Here is a 24513-nt window from a genome sequence, read left to right as displayed (position 1 = left end):
AGGGAATACAATGTTTGAAAGGACTCCTGCACACAAATTCATAGTTCTATGTATAATTCATATACATAAAGGTTTGAAATTCAGGTCTGCAGAACAATACCATTTGCTTGTTAACACTAGTAAACTGAAACCACATTTGTCTTCGATATAACATGTGGGGAAAATGTCTCTATTAATGCAATTTTCACAAGATCCACCAAATAAGATAAGTCAAAAACCAACTCAAATTAAGTTGTTTAAAATAAACTTCTAGAAAGTCAATCAGTTATATGTAAAGAAATTTGAATCTACTGAAAACCGAATACTTATTGTGTATGCATTTCTCTTCACTTATTTTCCAAAGTTTCAACTGTTAACTGAGATACTTATTCACAGAGCAAATCATACTCCAGACGATAGATTATTTACTGTTTATAATACTAAAGGACAAGAAGTTTCGACGCTTACTTGTAGTCAACTTTTACGTCGTTCAGAAAGATTGGCAGTTCAGTTAAAAGAAAAAGGTAAAGCTCAAGTGGGAACAATTGTTGCCCTACTGTATCCTCCAGGTGGGTTTAATTTCATTTTTCCTGATTTCTTTCAAGTTGATAACTATTATATACATTATATATAGATTATATAGATTATTTTCATCCTCCTATTTTCCTCAAACTCTTTGATCACTATGATGCAATCTCTTTTTTGTTTCTATAGACTTAGGTATTCATCATGTAACTATGACAACAAATGTACAGCTTAGGTTAACGATTTCGTTGAAAAGGAAATTTTATTCGCTGAGTTCTCTTTGTAATCTAATTAGTGAATTGGATGTTATGGATTTCATAAGTATGATATTATAATATAGTGTTATAACTTGTGACCTTGTGCCCTATTAATATAAAACGTAATAACACTGACAATTAGAGAACAGTGACTTATAAACTCGTACGAGCAGTCTAGAGTTCTTATCGGTCCTTCTTCCTTCCTGCCTAGCCCTGCCTGTTGAATCCAGAACACAAGTCCCGGACTCAGCGATATGAATCATGTATTTCAAACATACTGAGTTTATATTTAACCTAAACAGAAAATATCACACCATAAGATAGAAAATAACATTCGTACAAGATCTAGCCGAAAGTGTCTGTGAATGTAGGGGACCGTATTCAATACACTGGGCATTACTTAAGAACGCCCCTAAATGCCCTGGTACGGCCAAGAGTGGTGAGAGTCAGCTATCCCTCTCGAAATACTCTCACATGGCCATGTGCATACAACCACTGCCAGGGAAGTCCTACTCACTATCTTCTCGCAGTATTACTGTTGTTTATGGAATTAAGAGGAAGGAAAGCGAATGTCCGGCGCTTTAATCGAGTTAGTGGATATAGAGAGTCCACCTAGAGGAGTTGGAAAACCCTGATTCCAAACCAATGGTGCACATGGGTTCAGGATCCTGGGGGCCATGGGACTGCATCTCGTGACGTTGCTCCACTGCCTTGTGGATTAGACCTTTAGGTCAAAGGCTGAGGATGTGTCCCCTTAAGAAAACCATATGCTTCGGTTTGGTCATTCGGGCAGCATCTCAGGTGTCACACAAATCGAATGATGAAGCGTGGTGCATTAAGTTTGTTACCCCCTTTTACCAATATTTATATTTTTAAACAAACAAATAAAACGGTAAATTGTATTATAATATTCTGTAGGTTAAAATAAAGCCTATAATAAGAAGGATATGAATATACATAGTTTAGTTCCTTAACAACTACACATTAAAAATATATCTACAGTATTAGTCCATAAATATATCCCAACAGTTACCATTCATTATTCTCGTCGGGATGTATCATATAGTGAGTTGTATTCGTTGTTAGCTGTGTTTTATGTAGTAGGTCTCATAGTATCATCCTTGTGTATTATTGCCATGATACCCAATTTATATGAAGACATCGTTTATCAGTAGATAGTTCTTAAGTCATGTTTGGGTCATAAGTTTTATTTCGAGTTAAAAATCGACCAACCGTCAGCAGACTGTATTTATGTTCTCTAGGTCCGTAACCAAAGGTGTTTCGATGGGACAAATGTTTTTCAATCTGTTCTGGTTTATGACGTAATTAGAGAATTTACATAATTAATAAGAATTTAAAATAATTATAGTCAGATGAAAGAAAACTGTTGTAATGTTTTATGCTTGTAAACGAGGTCAAATTTTCAAGAATCAAAGTATCATTTATATGATACATCCCAATTTCATGATGATAAGATTAGATGTATTATTTGTAAATATTGTATTTGAAATAATCTCGACGATTGGGATTTGAATAATTCCAACGTTCCGTTCACCATACTTGTCTGGACTTATTCAGGGTAATAATCAAATTCAATATTATCAAAGAGCATATGTAATGTTTTACAATCCAATTATATTCAGATGTTGAAGTAGGATAATGTGAGTCAAAAAACGTTAGCCTAATTTCTGTCAAACTGTTCATTCAAGTATCGACGAATATTCGTATATGCATAAATGTAGTTAAGAAATAACATTCTTTTGAAAAAATGGTTGTCCTTTTGAATAAACTTAATATAAGATGATGTAAAGACAAATTTTATCAACAAACCATCAGTTCACTACTTTTCTCATAATCTGATCACATTGTTTTAACTATTAGTATCATAACATAAAAAAAGGGTCAAAATAAATCAATGTAACGAGTAACATCATCAGCTACATTCTAAATATCAAATGTCGGCACAAACAAACTCATGTGATGTATATCATTTTTCATTCATTGTAAACTATATTTTTCATCGACCAACTATTTAATTGACCTGCGAATAAACCCAATTTTTATAACGAAGCGTATAGTATATGATCACGAATAAGTAGTTAAAATCGCTAAATCTAAAACTATACAGACATTAAAATGTTTCGCAAAAATATTTTTACTTAAACATAGCCCTTTTTGGTAATATTAATTTTCAGTAGAGTTAAACTATGCTGACGGACATGGGCAATTCTAAGAGCAATCCTGAGGTTACCCTCCAATCTCTTCACCTAGTCAGAATGCAGCTTTTGTGTATGAAATGGATTTCACGGAAAACCGGCAGAATTACAAAGAATGTGGAGTTTTAAAATGCTACTGTCCACAGCCTGTTATCCTAAGCGTAACAGTCCAAACCTCTAACACCATACACTTCACACTCCTAACTTTAGAAATGCTAAGATAACTTCATCCATGTACTTTGCACCTTTTTCTGTATACCATTTCCTGACTACAGTTTTATAACATGCTTTTTCTTAATAATTCACCATTATGTTGGTGATCTATGATGATATTATCATCGAAATTAGCCGAAATGCAAAATCTTGTCATGAAATTTATCCGGTAGTTGTGTATTCGCAATTCCGTTTTGAAAATCAAGCCTAAATTCACTGTGATTGCATGATTTGATCTCTTCTAAGGCTGTCAGTATAGTTTAATTCTATTGATTTTTCCTTTGTTATACATGTGAAAATATTTAGTGTTTTTCCTTTCTCATTTTCATTCATTATTATCGTAATAATTACTGTGTGATCAGACTTCCGGAAATGTATTCGGCTAATTTTTACAGATAAGGATACTGATAAACTCCATCTTCTAACTGTACTATATAAACATATATTTTAAAACTATGATTTTGATCAATCATTAATAAGCAGACAATAACATTGACCAACCTTTCATCATGTTGACTTACATTTACTTTGTAGTTTGAAATGTTTCTAAATCAGCATACATTTCGTTACTTATGATTAAGAACTCATTTATTTCAGGAGCAGTACTATAATAAATCCTTTGCTACAAATCTATTTCATTCTGATAATTTGTCTTTTATAGTTATAACCACATCTTCAATGTTCCTATCTGTTTGTTTCCCTTAAAGTTAAATTTATGTTTAAAAAAAGCGTTTCAGCCAATCATTCATTGTATTTGCTAACATTTCAATTCAGTGATGAATTAGTGTTTATTATCATTTATGTTGAATAGTGTATTCGTAGTATATCATGTTTCTATGTATCATTTCTTTTTTTCTTCTTTTATACTTTTACAGGCACTGAGCTTGTTTGTGCATTTTACGCTTGCCTTCTAATTGGTGCCATTCCTGTACCGGTACGCCCACCTCGAATAGATTCTTCTGCCCCTGGTGGTGGTAGCTCTGTTAGTTCTACAATTGGTTCTGGTCCTATTGGGCTATTATCTGGACCACCTGGTTCAGGATCATCATCCGGTATAAGTTTATTAGGTTTAGGAGGTGGTGGTGGTCATAATGGGAATTCACCGGTTAGTGGTAGTGCTGGTCAATTTTCTTCTGGTACTGGAAGCTTTCCCAACGTATACTTTCGGCCGAACACTCCTAGTTTAGACGCTTCATTGGATTTAATTTGGAATGTTGTGAAGCACTCAGGAGCAACGGTTATTTTCACACAAAATAATTTGATTAAACTATTGAAATCCAAGGTCAGTGCACATAGCATTCTATGATTTTCATTTGTTAATGGGATCATTTTGGAATGTTGTGCTTTTGTTATTGATCCTTATGAATGACTAAAGATAATTCGTTTGAAGTTTCGTTTCAATCAATCTATATTATATTCTCATATCTAATATCCCTTATATACTACAGTGTGACATTTTCCAATTAAACATTGAGGCTCTAAACTCTTAATCTATGGTTTGTTCTAATTGGGACTCAACGGTAAAGAGTACCTGGAATCTTCATGAAGCTTATATTCCCTGTGGGTGACAAGCTAGCTTCACTCAGTCCCACAGTGGTAAAGTCTAGGACTATGAAGCTGGGTGATGCGAGTTTGGATCCTACACAGGGCATCAGTTTCCTCAAGAATGCAAGTACACCTTTCTGTTGTATGCTAACTGGTCAGAAACCTAGGTTCATAATTTGCTGCATATTACCTTCAACATGCGCTAGCAATCTCTAGTGACTTACACTAGCAGCCATTTCCCGACTTGGCTGATGAAATTAGGTCAACACCTAAGGACTAGATAAATATGACATTATTCAATACTGGGTGAATAATGAATTATATATATATCGCTTCATGATAAATTAGTACTTACATTGACATTTATCTAATTGAAACTTCTTCATGTAGTAGATTTTCACTGTGTCGATGGTTAAGAAGCTAAATGTCGATTTTGAAAGTTGTAGGATTATTGAAGAAGACTGAAGGGAACTAGACAAATGTATTGTATTAATTTTATTCTGACTAGCAGTTCACATACGTGACTCAGTCACGTAATTTATTTTTCTATATAAATAAAAAACAACAGAATTCAACGTTTTATAGTGCTGTTTATTAATTTCATACGTTAGTTAAATAAATGCTAAATGCCAGTATTATGTAAGACAATTATATTCATAATGTGTCCATTATCAGTCTTTATATGGATATGGGACAGTTACTATATTAGTTGTTCGATTTTCAATCACTGGCATTTTGGTTTTTGGTTCTACTTGAATAATAAATATACCTTAAATTCTCAGTCAATTTGACCAAACTGAAAATGAAGACAAACTAAGGAGGAAGTTTACCTTTGTTGTCTCAATAAACGTGATTAAAGCTGGTTTCTTTTATTATGTAGTTATGATCTATGATTTTAGTTTTCCACTTCTAGATTAATATAACTGATGATTTGCAATATTTTCTCTCTCTGCAATATACTATGCTGATACAAAATATAATAATAATGATAATAATAATCTTTGTGTCACAGTAATACAGTATCTAATACAAAGTATTTAGACATTATCTTAACATATAACGCATATATAGCATTAGGATTAACACTTATGTAAAAATGGGTCGACTATCAAAAACACGAGCCCGGAAAAGCCCTAATCCTTCGGAAAATAAGATCTCTGTTATTATTAGAATGGGTGATTGTGGAGATTGTAGTAAAATTAATAATTGAATTCGTGAGCCGATTTAAGCTAGACCACTATGAAAACCACTTACTAGTATGGGACTCTCAAGGAGTGCGAGATCGAAGGTTCGAGGTCCGAGTAGCGCATGCGGGGTCATGAATGCTCACTGCTGAGGAGTCCCGTACTAGGATAACACAACCGTGCTTTCAGGCATTCAATGGTGGTCTAGCATAAATCGACTCATGAATTTAACTGTTAATTTTACTACAATCTCCACAATCGCCCATTCCAATAGTAACAGAGATGTTATTTTCCGAAGGATTAGGGCTTTTCGGGCTCGTGTTTCTGATAGTCGACCCATTTTTATATAAGTTTTAATCCTACTGCTATATATGCGTTATATGTTAAGATTCAATAATATTTAAATACTTTGTATTAGATACCGTATTATTGTAACGTGAATTTCAAACTTACCACAAAACTGGTTCACGTTGGCGCGTTTATAATAACGTTAAATTGACACTCTAAACGGCACATAATACGGAGATCGGATAACTTTATTCCAAATACATAATTCATGATGAAGAATAGAAAACCAACCCAAATGCTAAACAATACTTTTTTCCATTCGATTACAAGCAGTTTACTATAAGTGAATCGGAAGTAAAAATGAGTAAATCACATGTTTAACTGTCAATTAGCTGTATGCCTGTTTTTCCATACTCGGTGACCAATCACGTTTACTTTCATTAACACACATCATAGATTGATCTATTTGCATCGTGATCTGAATTTACTACAAATCTAGGTAGTGTTGCTCATCTAGAAAGTGGTTTCTAAGTGAATTTGATAGGAAATTTCTGTTCATTTAAACCACACTCATAAAAGTGTTTCATAATAGAAGGTACAGATAATTTTAAAAATTAACTTGGTTTTCGAAAATTGTTTTTCTTAAATTTTTAGGAGGCTACTAATCGTATTCCATTTAATCATTGGCCAATAATACTTGACTCTGAAGAATACAATAGACGGAAATCAAATTTCACTATTCAAACACCTTGTTTAGATCAACCAATTGCTTATTTGGATTTTGCTGCATCAACAACAGGTTTGTTTTATTAATTGTTAATTAGTTTGTTTAAAAGCTATGAGTAAACGTGTCTAGTGAACTATAAATCGTAATTTTTATAAATCAGATATAAATTCTTTAAAAAGAAATAGATATACTTATTGTAGTGAACAAGAACACAGGTGGGACAACCGATGTGTTTTAATGCAAAATTACAGAATCTCTTGGTAAAATAGCGAACCATACATTAAATACTTTATTTACAAAATTCCATCATTTGCCCTTCACATTCCGTATGATTCTTCACAGTCATAATTCCTTTCTATTTCCGTTTCTGTTTTCTTCAAGTCAACCTTCACAGCCTTCTGCTGCTATGCATTTCTCTTCTGATTGATGTTACATGCTACTTATTTCGACAGATATAAGTAGCATATACCGCACTGTGAGCATTTCATTTCCTATATTGTCAGTTCTCATTTTATTGATCGTTTATTTTATTGTATTAACTCTCCATCTGTACTGGGGATCTCGGTCAAATATGTTATTTGATGATTATAGCTTTTGCTCATGTTTATTTATCATTTACCTTATCTGTTTTCATTATAACTGCTGATTGTTATGCTAATTTAACGTCACTGTGTGGCATCGGTATGGGTCAATGATTTCAGGTACACTTTACTAACTAATATGAAACTACAGTTCAGGGTTTACTCCTTAATACACTCAAACATTGAACATCTGGACCTAGTGCACACGGTGCTGAGTCACCTTGATTATTGATGGCTACTTTACAATTTGATAGGATGTTGATCAGTATAAATGATTGGACATATGAATTGTTGGTTACTGCTCAATGGTCAATCCTTTTAAACACTAAAGTAGGCCATGTTACATTCACTAGTTATAGTAATATAGGATACTGAATACGAAATTCCTATAACATGTGCTGGTGCAGAACACATTCTACTTTTCTTTAATGACATTTTGTTTTAATTTTTCCGACATAAGCTAAAACAGCAAAACGTTTTAGTCTCGAATAAAGCAACTGTTTTCATCAATATAATTTAATTATTTGTTTGAATGAAATGGTAAATTATTAAATCCATAATAATATGCATATTTTATTACTTGAATATCTAAATATCATGAATATTATACTGTTAGAAAGTTGCTTCATGTTGTTCACTACATTTGAACAGTCTTCTCTTAGATTGTGTTTTGTCTTTTGTCTAAGGATTCACTAGAATGTAAAGTAGTTCACTTTTGTTTTAATACTTCATTCTGTATAATGTGTAATAGTTTTTTTCGCAATTATTTAACGTGTAAAAAATGCATCGGTCTCACCATGTTTTTTTTCTAGCCATTTATATGACCTTTGCACTATTTGATAAAAGGTTTCTTATATAGTTGAGGTCATGAGCTAATTGAAGCTAGACACCCATGGAAAACCGGGAAGCATTGGACGGCCGTTTCGTCTTATTGTGGGACTCCTCGGCAGTACACATCCACGATCCTGCCTCGCGAGATTCGTACCCAGGACCTACCAGTCTTGCGCGCGAGCGCCTAACCACTAGACCACTGAATCGTCATCCAATGATGTTAATGTCTAACTTCAACCAATTCACGACATTGAGCAACCATTCACCAATAACGAAACGACCGTCCAGTGCTTCCAGGTTTTCCATGGTGATCTAGCTTCAATTGATTCATGATCTCAACTGTATATAATTACTAAAATCTCCACAAAAAACCCCCTTCTAAAAATGTGCCTTCTTTTTTTTCAAGAAGAAACATAATTACATGTATAAAATTTCAATCTATGGTAGATTGTTGATTCAATGTCACATACTTTTTTATTGTGTTTTTTTTGTTGACATTATTCCAAAGTTTGATACATTCACAATTGACTTCATGACCTTAAAAATGAAAAAAAAACCTAATTATAGAAATAATTACATTTCTAATTGGATAGATATCGCAATTTACTATTTTTTTTATATTGAATACATTATTTAAATAAATGTTAATAATGAAAACTGAAAAAAAATCAATATGGATGAAGAAACATGTTGCTTAGCATATTGTTTCCCCCCTTATCAACGAATACTCTATACTTAATTTATATGTTTTACAATGAAAAATAAAATCAATATTAAATAAATGATAGTTGATTTGTTTAACAATGTTATCTACCCAATTGTAATTAATTAAAAGACAAACATATGTGAACAGATCGAAAGATAAGGCAATATAATCAGTTACATGATTTAAATAAATACGAAAAAACTCGTTATGTAAAAATTAGAATCTTTAAAAAAATTTGGAATAAATTAATGAAATAGAAATATTTAATGTTATTTGTAAAACTGATGAATAGTGGCAAGCAGTGGAATCCAAAACGAGCGTTTCGTCCTATTTTGGACTCATCAGCTGGATGGGACTTAGTAGCCCGAAGTCCCAGGTTTGAATCCTGAATTGTGGAATAGTCGGTTTTGAGATGAGTGGCTATCAGGACTCAGTAGCTGAGTGGATAACGCGATGGCGTTTAAAGTGAAAGGTACTGTGTTCGAGTCACAGAATGAACATCAACTCTGAGATGCAGGTACATCCAGCTGACTAGTCCCGAAATTAGACGAAACGCGCGTCCTGCATTCTACTGCAAGCAACTATCCATCTTTGCTTATAATGCTTGTGAAATAAGGCTATATCGGGGCAATGTGCACAGTTTTCACATATACCAATAAGAGAATGACCAGTTGCAGTCCTAAACGTCAATGGAAAGATTCAAACAAATAATACTAAGTGAATTCATTAAAAGCTAGTTGGAAGAACATTCAGTAATCAGTTTATTAACATAGTTGAATAACATAAAACGAAGTTATTAATTTTGAACTAAATATAATTGAAAATTTTGAGAAATGTAGTGATTGTGTGGATGAAGGCAATGGTATATTAAGAGGATGAACAAATTGTTTCTGCACACAAAGATTAGCTTTATTGATATGTATACTTATGCTTTCTGTTGTGTGCAAAGGTAAAGTCTGGAAATATACGATAATTTCGATGAAATCATATAAATAACTTTGAAAGCTAAATTTGTATGGATATTAGAACAGTTCATGATGTATCTTTTAACGTATCAGTTTCCTTAGTGTGGTGAATCATCGTTGTGATGTACTAAAATAATCATCAACCAATCATTCAATGACAGACGAAAGCCTTCGCTCACACTATGGAATGTTAAACCAGCCAATTATTACTTATTTATGCCTATTACCCCTCGTGGAGGAACATAGGACTCCCCCCAGCATTCTTCGACCATTATGCAGTTAAACGGCTTCTGCGGTGTATGTCCTAATTTCCTCTTCAGATGGAAGCTGGTTTGTCCTCTCCTATACTAAGCTGTTGATGATGGTGTCTGACCAATGGACATTGACTATCTTGCGTAGAAAATTGCTTGTAAATGCTTGTACTTTTTTGATTATGGTTGTAGTAGTTCTCGGAGTTTCAGCTCTGTACAGTAGAACTGTGTTTTCGTTTGTATTGAAGATTTTGAATTTCATGTTGGCTCTCAGACAGTTTTGAGTTCCATATGTTGTTCAACTGTAACAGCGTTACCCTTGCTATGCCAACCCTTGCCTTTACGTACGCATTAGATCCTCCTTCTTCATCGATGATGCTGTCCAAGTATGTGGAAGTTTCTACCTCTTCCAGAGTTTCTCCATCATGTGTTATTAGGTCGGTGCCCTCCGTGTTGTATTTGAGGATCTTGGTTTTTCCTTTGTGTATGTATAGGCCTCCTGATGCAGAGGCGTCTGCTACACTGATGTCTTGACCTACATATGATTGTATGTAAGGGATATAAGGGCCAGGTCACTTGTGAAGTCCAAATAATCTAGTTGTATCCAACCTGTCCATTGTATTCCGTGCTTCCTGTTAGATGTGGAGGTCTTCATAATCCTGTCGACTACCAGAAGAAAGAAAAAGGAATAGAATAGGCAGACTTGTTTGACACCGTTCCACACTTGGAACGCATCCGTCATCTGTCCTCCATGCACAACTTTGCCTTGCAGTCTGTCGTATAAATTCCGTGTGGTTTTAGCGATCTTAGGTACACCATAGTGTCAAAGAAGTTTCCATAAAGTTCTATCCACATTTTAAAATTCCTTCTCATAGTGAAGGAAGTTGATGTATAGTGACGAGTTCCATCCAATTAATTGCTCAATAATCAGTCAGTCATTTTTAACGTAAGACCAGGCACATGTATACATCGGTCCAAGTTGCCATACCTCATTAGTATAAAAAGATGGATACCGAATTCATAGAAGTAGTTACGTCATTAGTAGTAATATATAAAAGGCAGATTGTGCATAAAAATATAGTACAGAAAGAAAGAATTAGTTCGTAGAGATAAAGGTATAAAATAGTTTAAATCTAATGGTTTACGGGAAGACAAAGAGTGTATACACCTACGTCATTGTGATCGATTTTGAACCATATCACTCAGAGTCTCCAACCACTGGTTACAATAGTTGCACGGACCCCAATCGTCTCCAACACTAGTCAGCATTGCCCCGCCGTGGTCGTCGGTGGTTAGGCATAGGTAATACGTTGCCCAACCATCTCAGTCTATAGCCTAACAATGATACCTAGTGTAGCGATGTGGTTTGTGCATGACATCCTCACAGAATCCGGCCTGTTGATCTCGAAACTGGACGTCTACTTAATTCGGTTTAGCAACACTTGTTGAGAACGTTCCTTGATGCCGATAGTAGTGTGATGCATCTGTAGTTCTCAGATCTTTCTTTGATATTTTGGTGAGGCGTCCTTCTTTCCAGTCTGTCAGCACTTCTTCCCCTCAAATCTTCTTGAACAGAATGTGGAGCATCTTTGAAGTTAATTCTTTGTCTGACTTCAGCGCTTTGGCTGGTATGTTGTCAGGTCCTGCTGCTTTCCCACTGTTGATCTGTCTTATGGGCATGCTATTTTCTTTGATCGTTGATGGAGTGGCAGCTATAGGAAGGTGTGTGTATTGATGTTAGTTTGATTATTCTACGGTTTCCGGTACCCAGGAATAATTTACGTAGTGTACCTGTTGTTCTGAAATTTACCACTGATTCATTGTCTACTGTGTTGGACAAATTGTTTAGTAAGATTGGATACATTTCCAAAGTATTATCCATTAATATAAACTTTCTTGTTGTGGTTATTTGAAATATCGTATAGTTTCAGTTGTGAACTCAACATTCCGAATGAGGTAAAGGCAGTTGTTCTGTTAACAAAAAGACTGACTGGTTTAGTTTAACAAGATGGAATTATGTGAATAATTACGAGTCATTATTTTTGAATCAACACTGCTTATGATCACTGTCTGTGATACCCGATATTCCTAAAGAACGTTTTTCATGTATAGTGGACTGAAACCTATCACTAATATACGGAATAATTTCATTCCCAGAAATAATCTTTGGTTTTGAAAGTAGATTTGTTTCCATGAACTGAAGTTGATTCAAATAATTTAAATAAATTATTATTTTTCATAGCTATTTATTCATAATTCCACAGTGTCTTCTATCTTCGTCTAGATTCTCATGTCTTTTTCATTTACGAACTATTTAAAACCATAAATCATCTGTAATTCTATCTTTATAAATATCTATCAACTCATTTGCATCTTATTTGTGTGAATGAGACTGTATGTATATTTATAAAAAACTAATTTTTTATTCAACTAGTTAACTAACATGTTTGAGTGCCTCTTTTTATTATTCAGAGTGTACCATTAACATTTATGATTCATTTATTTAAAGACATGACCAATGGTACAAGGAGGCACCAAATATATATATACATTAGATAAAATCATTATTTTTCAATGTGTTGTTCAATAATTTCACATTCTTATGAAATATATCTTATCTTACTACAACCTTTTTTTCTCTATTCTCAGGTACACTGACTGGAATTCGTGTAACTCATCAAGTTGTCTATGCGTTATGTCGAGCTCAAAAAATTCAATGTGAATTTTATCCGACTCGTGAAGTTGTCCTGAGTCTTGATCCATATTCTGGTCTTGGATTCACTTTATGGACATTAACATCTGTCTACTGTGGACATCATTCAGTATTGATACCTCCAAGTGTTACAGAAATAGTACCTGATTTATGGCTTACTATATGTAGTCAAAGAAAAGGTGATTTTTTCTATCTCATTTACTATATTTCTTTTACTTCTCAAATATTGTAATAACAGATACTTTTATCTCACTGTACTAATTGTGATGTATCAGCGTGAACTGATACGCATATGTCCCAAGTTTTTCTTTGCTTATATTCCTAAGTTTTTATTCTTTCGTTCAGAAATATTCTCTGTGTTAATGACAGCTCACTAATTTGTTGGATGAATCTGTTAAATGTTTAGTTATAATTACCAGCTAGATTACGCCTTTCTTATTTACAACTGGGGTAGATAATCCACAGTAGTCATGCTAGTTAGTGACTTCTATTTTGGGATGTTTGTTTTTTATCGGAATGAAGTATTGAATAATAACACACGCTTATTTGTTACATGTATCTATCTTATTTGATGCTACTTGGACATATGTTTTTTTCCTTGAATGATTAATCACTTTAAATGAATTTACTTGTTAAAATAAAAACCATGCTCCAAATACAAATCTCACGTAGACTACTTATTCAATGTCAAGCTCAATTCATGTACCTGAGAGTAATCCAGCCCCCATCACTTAGTGCTGTGTACTTAATTTCCAATCTAGAAGATCTACTAAATCTATGTCCTATGTCTATTTTCTTCGGTCGCCTGCAAGACATATTTGTATTAACCTTGTTATTACCAGTGTGTTATTGTTTAAAATGATTTATAGACGTTATTTAACGTAAGGAAGGACAAATAAGCTTGTTGATACAACCAAATCACTTTGTATTATGTAATTCATCATAAAAGATTCATTCAGCAGTAGTCGTAAGAAAAGGTTATTACATAGTTTTTACGACTTTTTCAATATTCAGTTAATTCTAGTGTTAACTATTACTATTTTTAAGAAAATCACTAGCTCAGTCTTGAAAGTATTCAATTTCCAACCAATTGACTACACATTTGAGCTTCACAAGTACATTTACTTCGATTTCCACAATCGAATAATGTTACCGGTTCAAAGCTTAATCCTCAGTCATTCAGTTACTAAAGAACATCATACGTTTTTTTATTGAGTTTGTTAAACTGTTGATTGTTTCTCGTGTTTGCTCTCGTTTGTTTAACTACCTATCTATCTACCTATTTCTCTAGTTCGTGATGCATTTTGTTCACATTACACTATGGAATTAGCTACACGTTACTTGACTAAACAAATGTCTATTTTAAAGGTTAGTTAAATAAACCTAATTTTATTTATTTACCATATGTGTTCAATATTTACAAAAAAAACAGACTTTTAAGCTAATCAGTTGGTTTATTAAATCAATTGATTAGATTATTGAAGTTTATGTGCATATTTTGTCTAATTTAATGATTATTGACTTGACATTAAGAATTTTTATCTATCTCGGTAGGAACTTACTCATTTCCTTTTTATTTGACATGCAAATCTGTTGACTGATTTGTATATATATGCATTTGCATGATTTCTACCATTTCATATTATGTTTTGATGACTGATATATGACTGATAAAATTAAGCCTAACGCTCAAATCGTAATTGATTGGACAGTGAGTAACCAACAAACTGATATCTTTCTTTGAAATATGATATTTTATCATGTTTGTTTTGTGCCAATATTTTGTACATAAGCGTTTTATTTCATTATGACTAGCGATTTTGCCTTTCATTTGAAATCGTTCATGGGTTTAGGTCGTTAATTTGTTTTCATGAGTAGCCATCACTCAGTCACATCATATCAATGCATATTGTCGATCAATGAGCATTCTCATTGATTGTTAACGATAGAGGTTTTATCCATCAAACTGTTAAACCCCTTCTATTTTGAAAAAATCACATTTCCTTGATTACAATGTGCTACAACTATTATGTCCTTTTTTCGTTGATTCACTGATTTCTTTTTAGTTAGTCTGGTTAATGCACAGCAGTATACATGTTTATTATATTACTATATTGATGTATTGCTTTCTAACTGATTTTTAAAATGAAATAGTGGTTTATATAATTTGGGACCAACGAGTTAGCAATTCTGAGGTTAGAGGTGGAGTACTAGGTATAAGTATGGCAAATAGATTGACGAAGCAACAGATCTTTATTGATTAATATGGTTAGAACCATCGGTTATCTATACACTCAATGATGGTTGGTTTTAGTATAGGTTGGAAGAAGGCTATAGGTGACCAAACCGTACCAGTCCATTAAAACACTAACCGTACCATTGAAGTAGATGTAGACTAGGTGGTTTGGATCTGCGTCATTATCGTAACCACTGGTTAAAGGCTATGGATAACATGGCTCTGAATCGTTCACAATGGTTCAGGTATATTCACTTTTTGTCTTCATTTAGATTTAAAGTTTCTGAATTACTTTATGAAAATAATTTTATTCCACTAGTCCATATCATATTTTGGATGCCCAATCTTTTCTATCACTATCAATACTATTTTTACTTGTATTAGTCTGAAATTTGTTTTGACAATTTTATGCCACTGTGCTAATGGTTTATGGAAGGTAAACTGATATATATACACACGTATGTCAGGTTCTACGTCGGGTATTGTCGACTAGGTTAGTTATGTATACGTTACTTGATACTTTTCTATTCTCTAGTAATCAGTAATTTTTGTTCTTTGGATTATCTACCAAGTATTGTAGGGTTTTTTCATCATAAATTGATTCCAACAAGACAATCGTCAAATCGATCTTGATTTTTGGTAACCTGCATAACTCCATAAGCTATCGAAATTAACAGGTTATTGATTCAATGTCTAGATATTTAAAATCATAGACAAGATTCTATTCGCTTGATCACACTAATTGTTACAACTATTTTGAGGTGAACGCTTGTCATACATTAAATAGTTAAATTATTTCTCTTTCCCATGTATTTGATTTTTAGAGACTTTTCGCTCCTATTTATGTTGTATTCCTATTGACAGTTATAATCATCAATTTTTCCGGTTATTAAGTATTGACCATTCATTATAGTTTAGCATCATTTTACCATCGATCCACATACACTTTTGAATCTTTAATCACAATTTTAGAAGTGAAGTAGTTACGGTAGTAGTCAGTCAATTGCATGTCATGTCCACACCATCCGTACTTTGGTTCAAGCACGTGGATAGACTTCACCTTTGCAAATGTGTAGCCTAAATTGTAATTGATGATTGTGTGCACTTGCTTACTGAGTTGGTTGTTTTTAGTTATGTTAGCTACGGTGTCATACTAATTGTTGGTATTCACAAGGTACCAGGTCATTAATTTTAGGGATCTGAATGATCTTGTTAATATTCAGAGCTGGGTTTTTTCTAAAGATGAATTAAGTCAATCCAGGGAAGCCAAGTTTCTTCTCAATGATTTCACTCCTGGCCAACAATCAGTCTATTTTAAGAATATTTTGAAAAATGTCTCAAATTTAATTCGTTTTCATTTTAATTTTGTTTTTTTTTGATCTTTTTTCTAGCAACGTGAAATAAGTTTATCAAGTATTCGAAGTTTAGTTGTTGTTGCTGAAGAACGTCCTCGGATTCATTTGACTTCCATGTTCACTAAGTTGTTTTCTAGTCTGGGTTTAACAGGACGTGCTGTAAGCACTTCATTTGGTTGTCGAGTTAATTTAGCAATTTCTTTACAGGTATGTGTATATATACATCTTTTAAATGCTTATTTATTTATTTAAACACATAAATATTGGTACAAATGGGGCACCAGATATAAATGCGCCACACAAATCTCATTCGATTTCTGTGAGGGCTGTGATACTGCCCGGGTGCCCAAACTGAAGCAGGTAGTCTTCTTAGGGGGCCACATCCGGAGCCTTTGACACAAATGTCTGATCCACAAGGCAGTAGAGCATCGTGAGGAGATGCAGTCCCATGGTAGTTGGTGACCAACGATTGATTCATACACCATTTGTTCCCTTAGGATACTGGAGCCCATGTGCACCATTGGTTTGGAATCAGGGTTTTCCAACTCCCCTAGGTGGATCCTCCATGTCCACCAGCCCGGTTAAAGCGCCGGACATTCGCTTTTCGTCCTCTTAATTTCGTAAAAAAACAGTAATGTCGCGATAAGGCAGTGAGTAAGACTTCTCTGGAAGTCGTTGTATGCACGTGGTCATGTGAGAGCATTTGGAGAGGGAGAGCTGACTCTCCCCACTCTCGGCCGTACCATGGCATTCGGGGGCACTTTTAAATGTAAATTATAATTTTCCTTACATGAGGATAGCAGTTTCCTGTAGTCTTGATTCCCTTTATGTTATGATTGGTTGACTTTGGTTAATACTAGCAACTATATTCAACGACTGATTGATTTTGAGTTTTCGAACCATAGACTCCATGTTTATCTGTGTACATTATTTTCGATACTACTATTATTTCTACTTATTCACCATTTATCTGTCTCGCTATGATAATGTGATATGGCGATTCGATCCGATGCACAGTTTTACGAAGTTCTACTTTTGTATTAACTGATTGATTCATGTGATCGAATCTGTTTCCTTTCGTGGTATGAATTAGAATGTCGTTGTAATAATGTAGTGGATGCTTTCCACAACATTGTTTGTAAGTAGCGTATAGCGGAACGTGACGTCAAAGTTGCTACAATTTTCAGACAGGGTGAAGAGTTTCAGTGTATCGAAAACACGAGATTAGCATAAAACTTGGAAAACCAGACAAAAGGGCCATTCAGATAGCAGTACACATCGAAAGCTGCAAATGGAAGATTGAAGGCTATGTACGATGTATTACATAAATACTTACAACAAATACATTTCTTTTGCCTATTATCGTGTTTTGCAATAGTAACTGCTTTTTTCTTACCTGTTTGTGAATGGCTTTTTCAACAACCGATTTACAGTTTATACAATGTATTTCATTATACCACATGTAACTAACTAATTGGTTATACTTTCAAGTGTACTGAATTTACTAAACATTAATCCACAACATTGATTTATTCTATTATTATTATTAGACTATAAATCAAGAGACAATGAGACACCCGTTTACCAGTAAAAGAAAAAAAATTCCGTCTAATTAACCGATTTATTTTAAATGTCTAATATATTTCATTATTTATAAACATAATAATCATATAAAATAAATTTTTGTAACGATAGTTACAATAAGAATATCAATAATATTTGAATGAATTCTTTTAAGGGTACAATTTAATTGTACAACATCGTATGATATCTATGTATACATATATATAGTTCGTTTGACTTACCCGACTTTTTCATTGAACAGTTTGTAGGTGCTAGACAGTTCATTGAATTTCATGTATTCTAACCTTACTATCTCAGTAGATAGAAAAGAAAATGGAATATTTTGTCATAAGTAGATAGATTGTATTTGTTATATCTTGTGGCCGAGTAGATGCCCAGTTGATGTATGATATGATAAGACCGCCAATCAGAGAAAACCAATAACAACCAACAGACTGACCACATCGTACCAATAATATAGAAAATAACATTTGTACAAGAGTTAGCTAAATGTGGCTGTGAATATGGGGAACAGTAATTAATAGACTGGGTAGAACTCAGGAATGGTAAATCGTACAATAATAATCCAAGGGTCAAAATAAAGCTCACAGTGAAAGGAACATGAATATTAATAGTTTAATTATTTAGCAAATATACGATAAAAATTATATGCATAACATGGGTCCATAAATGGATCCCAAAGTTATCATTCACTATTGTTATCGGGATATAACAGTATTTGATAAGGTAATTAGTGGTGACTACTTGGTTATTAGATTTCAGATGTATATATTTTATTGTATTTATCATAAACTCAAGAGGTTCACTATTAGTCATAGTAACTACTTTCATGGTTCTGTCAAACACACACTAGTCTTTTCTCAAACGTGTTTAGCAAATAATGTATAATCTAACATAATTTATTATGGGACCATGTTGTCACACCGGAATACAATGAAATACTCTTTTCAAATAGACTAGGTTCGATATATATATATATATATATATATATATATCACCTGAAATCTTAAACTATGTATCAAATTTGCTCTCATTTATCGATGTTTTTTTTGCACTCACTATTCAAACTAGGGTGCTAGTTCACCGGAAAGCACAACTGTTTATGTAGATCGTGTCAGCTTACGAAATGATCGTGTTAAATTATTAGAAAAAGGATCACCACATAGTCTGTAAAAGGATCACCACATAGTCTGTGTCTTATGGAATCTGGAAAAGTAAGTGTATAATCTTTTTAACTTCATCAACTTGGAAATGAGGAAATGTCTGTCAGTGTTATTTTATGGTCCTCGTACTACATTGTCTGTAGTTTGAAGCTAGTGATTATAGATGATTAGATATGTTCGACTAGTACTCATGATTAAACCTTAAGATTTCAGGTTATGTTAACTGCTGGAAAATACGAAACTATGACGTGAAATATGTAAAAATTACTTCCTCTTATCAGTATTCTTTACCTGATGTTAGAAAATGTATCGTCAAGGTGGATGAATCTCTACGAACATCTATTCAAATCTCCTGACTCCTTTTCTTAACTACAAAGATCTGAAAGTTCGTGTAGAAGGGTTTTGTATAGCTATGGCTCAGTAGTCAAAGGGTTTACTTTTCGTCCACTAAGTCTCAGGTCCGAATCCCACTCCAGATACTAGCCCTCAGACGTTTATTGTGGTCGAAAGTTAAGTATACATTTTCGTATCTGATAAATGTATTAAATTAATTGATTAAATGACTTTTCATCGTTTACAGTATACCAAAAGTTCAAATACCTGAATCACATAATCGTGCCTCTTTTTCCCCAGATATTTTTATATAACTTTTCTCTAGTTTCGAATAATAACAAAACCTGATATAAACTGTTCCTATTTCCTTTTTCAATCATTTAATTTCAGCTATTACCTGGTGTACATGTAGTAATAGCTAATCCTGATACACTAGGTCAGTGTGCTGATTCGCAACTAGGCGAAATATGGGTATCATCTCCCCACAATTCTACTGAACTATTAGGGCCATTCGATAGTGCTAGTTTAAATCGTCCTACTGGTGTTGCTTCACAACCTGTACCAGGAATAAATGCTGGTGATTCTTTACATGCTCGTTTAGTTACTGGTGATACTGAAAGAGTTTATGCACGTACTGGATTTTTGGGTTTTGTTCGACGAACTGAATTAACTCAATCTGATGGAGGTAATACGTCACCTTAATTTCTGTTAAATATTTTTACTTGATAGTACTTTTTATTTTCTGATATTGAATTTTTATGGAAGCCCTATTTTAAACTGAAGTAGTTATCAACACTTTTGACTGTATTTCTGACCTATTGATAAGTTTGAACTCCGACCAACAAATACTTATCTTAAAAATTTCATTCTGCTTTGTCTCATATCGTTTGTTCAGCTTTATGTTTCTAATATTTCGTGCTGGTTGTAGTTTAATTTGACAATACAGTGGCGCAGGTGTATACACTCTTTATCTTCCCTTAAACCTTGAGATTAAAATTGCTTCATATCTGTCTTTCTTCCTGTACTATATCCTTATATACAAGCTATGTTTTATATATTACCACCACTTAATTAACTACTATGAATTCGGTGTTCATCTTGTTGTGGTAATGAGGTATGGCAACTTGGACCGATGCATATATGTGCCTGGTCCTACGTTGTGGCTGACTGACTGACTGACTTAATTTGACAATATCCATAAAACAAACGAATACTTACATTGCTTAAAAGCGAGTGAATAAACCTTGGGCCATATAGATCGAAATTTGAAACAAACGTTATAGGTTATAGTTGCATGTTTTAGAATATAAATAACTATTTTACATTCATAGTCTAATTTCAAGTTTATTGGAAGAAAGCATGAATGATATTTCTGACATAAGTTATTAAATGCCAAATCATTTATTTTTAACTATGATCTGTGAAGTGTTGATTTTTCGAGCTAACATTCAATAATTAGTCTCAGCCAATCTTTTAATAACCATTATAACTAGATGATGAAATGAATAATTTTGTGTTCAACTAATGAAGTTCACCGTTATTATTAATTTCAATGCTCAGTACACTCTGCAGTCTATAAGTATCTACCGATAAATACTTTTTAAAAAAAATTTGTATAGTAGTATATCTTAATTTATAGTAAAAGCTGATTGTCGTAAATGGCAGTCAATACAAGTATGAACATGAACGTCTGACATTTACTAATTTTTAGAGATAAAGTTTGTATCATTGTCATCATAGCTGTACATAAAACATGAATACAGTTGAAATAATTATAATAAAACTCTACATTTTAATTCGTAAACATTAGTGGAAGTTAATTAACCTTTAAGATATATATATATATATATATATATCCGACAATTTGTTTTTTTAACTGTATGGTCAATCTACATCAACTACATACTTATTTGCTTACATTTTATTTCATAACAGAACTACATGATGCCATATTTGTAGTAGGCAGTTTAGAGGAAACTATTTTACTACGTGGAATGCGCTTTCATCCAGTCGATATTGAGAATACTGTGATGCGTTCACACAAGAAAATATGTGAATGGTAAGTTGTTTTCACTTATTCTACATTAATAAGTATTCTGTAATGCCAGCATTTTCTCTTATTTGAAAGGTTTCTACTTCTTACAGTTAATTACTACTAGTGATCTTAATTTTGCTTAATCCATATCAAACTATGTAAATTGAGTTGACGATCACTAATCCCTATGTTTTGTCGTAACTCATATTACTTCGTCTGATGCCTAAATATTACTCATCCGTTCAATTTCACCATATCACAATCATGTTTGGTAAGGGATTCTCCCTCTCTAAATGTAAAATTTTGTCTCAGGATTGGCTGGCGTCAGCGCCTGGAATAATGACGGAGTGAAGTAGTCGAACACATCGATTGCTTCACTTACCCCAGGAGTTTCGTCCGTACTGACGGTCTAGTATCTGACGAAATCTCAGCACGGATTTTGAGACCAGTGGGTAAGCAATGCCTAGGTTAGAAATAGGATACTACCATTGAAAACCTTGAAGCACTGGACGGCAGCTTGCACGCAAGTTTGTAGGGCCTGGGTTCGATATCGTGGATGCCCACTGTTGAGAAGTCCCATACTAAGATGAAACGGCCCTCCGGTGCTTCCAAGTTTTCAATGGTGGTCTAGCTTAGAATAACTCGTGAATTCAATTGTTAAAATACTACAATCTTTATGAATCCCCATACTGATAACAATTAATAGTTAGCTTTACGTATATTTCCTTGTTTAGATACCCTCTTCGCATCTGACGCACCACTAATTTAGCTATCTTTGTGTTTGTGCATAGACAGAGTGATCTTGTGTTTAAATTTATCATCTTCGTACTTGAAATAATCTTATCTTGTATTATTTACCTCATTATTGTATCGTCCATACAAAATTAAATAGTTAACGTATTCTTTAGGATTATTCACTAAATTTTTACTTATTTTCGTCTGATCGTTTTTAAAGAAAAAATTAGAACAAATGTTTCAATTCCTTTTTATATTCCTTTTTTCTAGTGCTGTATTTAGTTGGTCGAATTTATTAGTTGTAGTCGCTGAACTAGCTGGTGAAGAAAATGAAGCAATGGATCTTGTTCATCCAATTACAGCACATGTATTAACTGAACATCAAATGATTGTTGGTGTTGTTGTAATAGTAGATCCTAGAACAGTACCAATTAATCCATCTGGTGAAAAACAACGAATTCTATTAAGAGATAGTTTTGTTAATGACAAATTGGATCCAATCTATGTTTCATATAATATGTAAATTGTAAAATCAAACATTGTTTCTTCATTAATAACTTATGTGTATGTTTGTGTGTTTATTTTCTTTCTATATGGCAATATTCATCGCTTCTGATCTATTTTCTTTCTTGTTAGGGTTTAAGGTTAGGGTCTACTTTTTATTGTTTGTTACCTTTTTGTTTGAAAAAAAAAAAACTTCAGTCCCAATGTTATTCTTCCATGTAATAATTCTTTTGATAATTTCTATATATATCAATAACAACATACCATGCCATTTATTACTCTTTCTCGTTTACCATTTATTCGACAATTAATTAGGATTTAATAACAATAATTAATATTATTATTATTCATAATAAATGAAGACCATTAGTTGTCCTTTTTTTTAAATGAAGTGATTCTGTTTCGCAACAACACTTGTTCCCCTGACTGTTCCGTTGATGCAATTTTAGTATTATTTGTTAATTTATTTCGGTTTTGTTACCTATTTCAGTTTTTTAATTGACTACTGCTGCGATGATTAGTAGATCAGTCTACTAATCATCATCGTCTACACCTATTTAATTCATACATAAACTGATATGCATATTTGTAAAACAAGGGTGTTTCACTACTCTTTATTCGATTATTTTGTTTTCATTGTTAATTTCATTTAGCTGTTCTTTCTTTGGAATGTATACTATTTAAAAAAATCAACTGAAGCATTTTCCCTGTGTGTAAAATCAAAGCAATTAGGATGTTGACCTGCTCCCTGCTTTTTTCTGTCTCTTGATTATTATTCTGTCAATTTATTACATATTATTATTATTTGTTGAATTGGTTTTATTTATTTCTGTAACCGGTGCTTCTGGTTTTTCTTTCCCCCCTTTTTATCTCTCTCGTATCATCTTTTAATTGAATACATCTTCAACTTGACTATCTAAAAGCATCATATCCCACCGTGTGACTTCATATTATGCATACGTCTAACTATGGGCATCCAATCACCCGTGATCTGATTATATGCACAATAGTGATATAACTGGTATATATATATATATATCTTGGTTAGGTAATACGTTTTTATTTTCTTTCCCCTTCTAGAATTTTTCTTGGCATCACTTTGTGTGTGTGTGTGTTTGTGTGAATAGGTAAGTAGTTCTTTCTTCTTTTTAATCCTTTTGATTCCCATTTTCTTAATTTTCTGTACTGCTGCGTTTTACCCCATCATATTATCTATCTTTCATTACCAATTCAAACAATCCAAACTATTTCACTATAATCGAATAATAAATAATATTTGCAATACTTAATTTCTTTCTTTCATTCTTCTTTTTTTTAGTCCTTTCGTTTATTCCTATTGTTATTGTGTTTTTCGGTTATTCTTCTTCCTTTTTTTTTTACAACTTGGTATACTTAAAGATGATTTAGCTAAGATATTTTCTTTTGTATAATCGATGTAAAACATATGGATTAGATGAAAATTGTCATTTACGCAATATACACAGTGTAATAGTCGAATTGTTTACTTAATTGACAGAATAACTGATTCCTTTTTTCATTTAAAGATAGACAAATACATATATAAAATCAATATGTGAATTGTTTTCA

At 33.0% G+C, this 24513-nt stretch overlaps 1 protein-coding gene and 1 non-coding gene across 2 annotated transcripts; both read left to right on the top strand.

Moving 5' to 3' along the window:
* Positions 1–358: 358 nt before the first annotated feature.
* Smp_212570 (disco-interacting protein 2 (dip2), putative) lies at positions 359–24203 on the top strand (the record flags this gene model as incomplete). The annotated part of the gene is made up of 10 exons (XM_018790642.1): positions 359–548; positions 4066–4472; positions 6862–7006; positions 12918–13160; positions 14273–14349; positions 16609–16779; positions 19228–19321; positions 20044–20337; positions 21588–21711; positions 22693–24203. Coding segments are annotated over 10 exons (1998 nt in total), but the record flags the coding sequence as incomplete, so codon positions are not given.
* Smp_tRNA_02023_Pseudo_TTA.1.1 lies at positions 9485–9550 on the top strand. The gene has a single exon. It is a non-coding gene (tRNA).
* Positions 24204–24513: the final 310 nt, after the last annotated feature.

This window comes from Schistosoma mansoni (genome assembly GCF_000237925.1).
Source record: "Schistosoma mansoni, WGS project CABG00000000 data, supercontig 0049, strain Puerto Rico, whole genome shotgun sequence".
NCBI lineage: Eukaryota > Metazoa > Platyhelminthes > Trematoda > Strigeidida > Schistosomatidae > Schistosoma > Schistosoma mansoni.
This window is presented reverse-complemented; position numbering and strand designations above follow the sequence as displayed.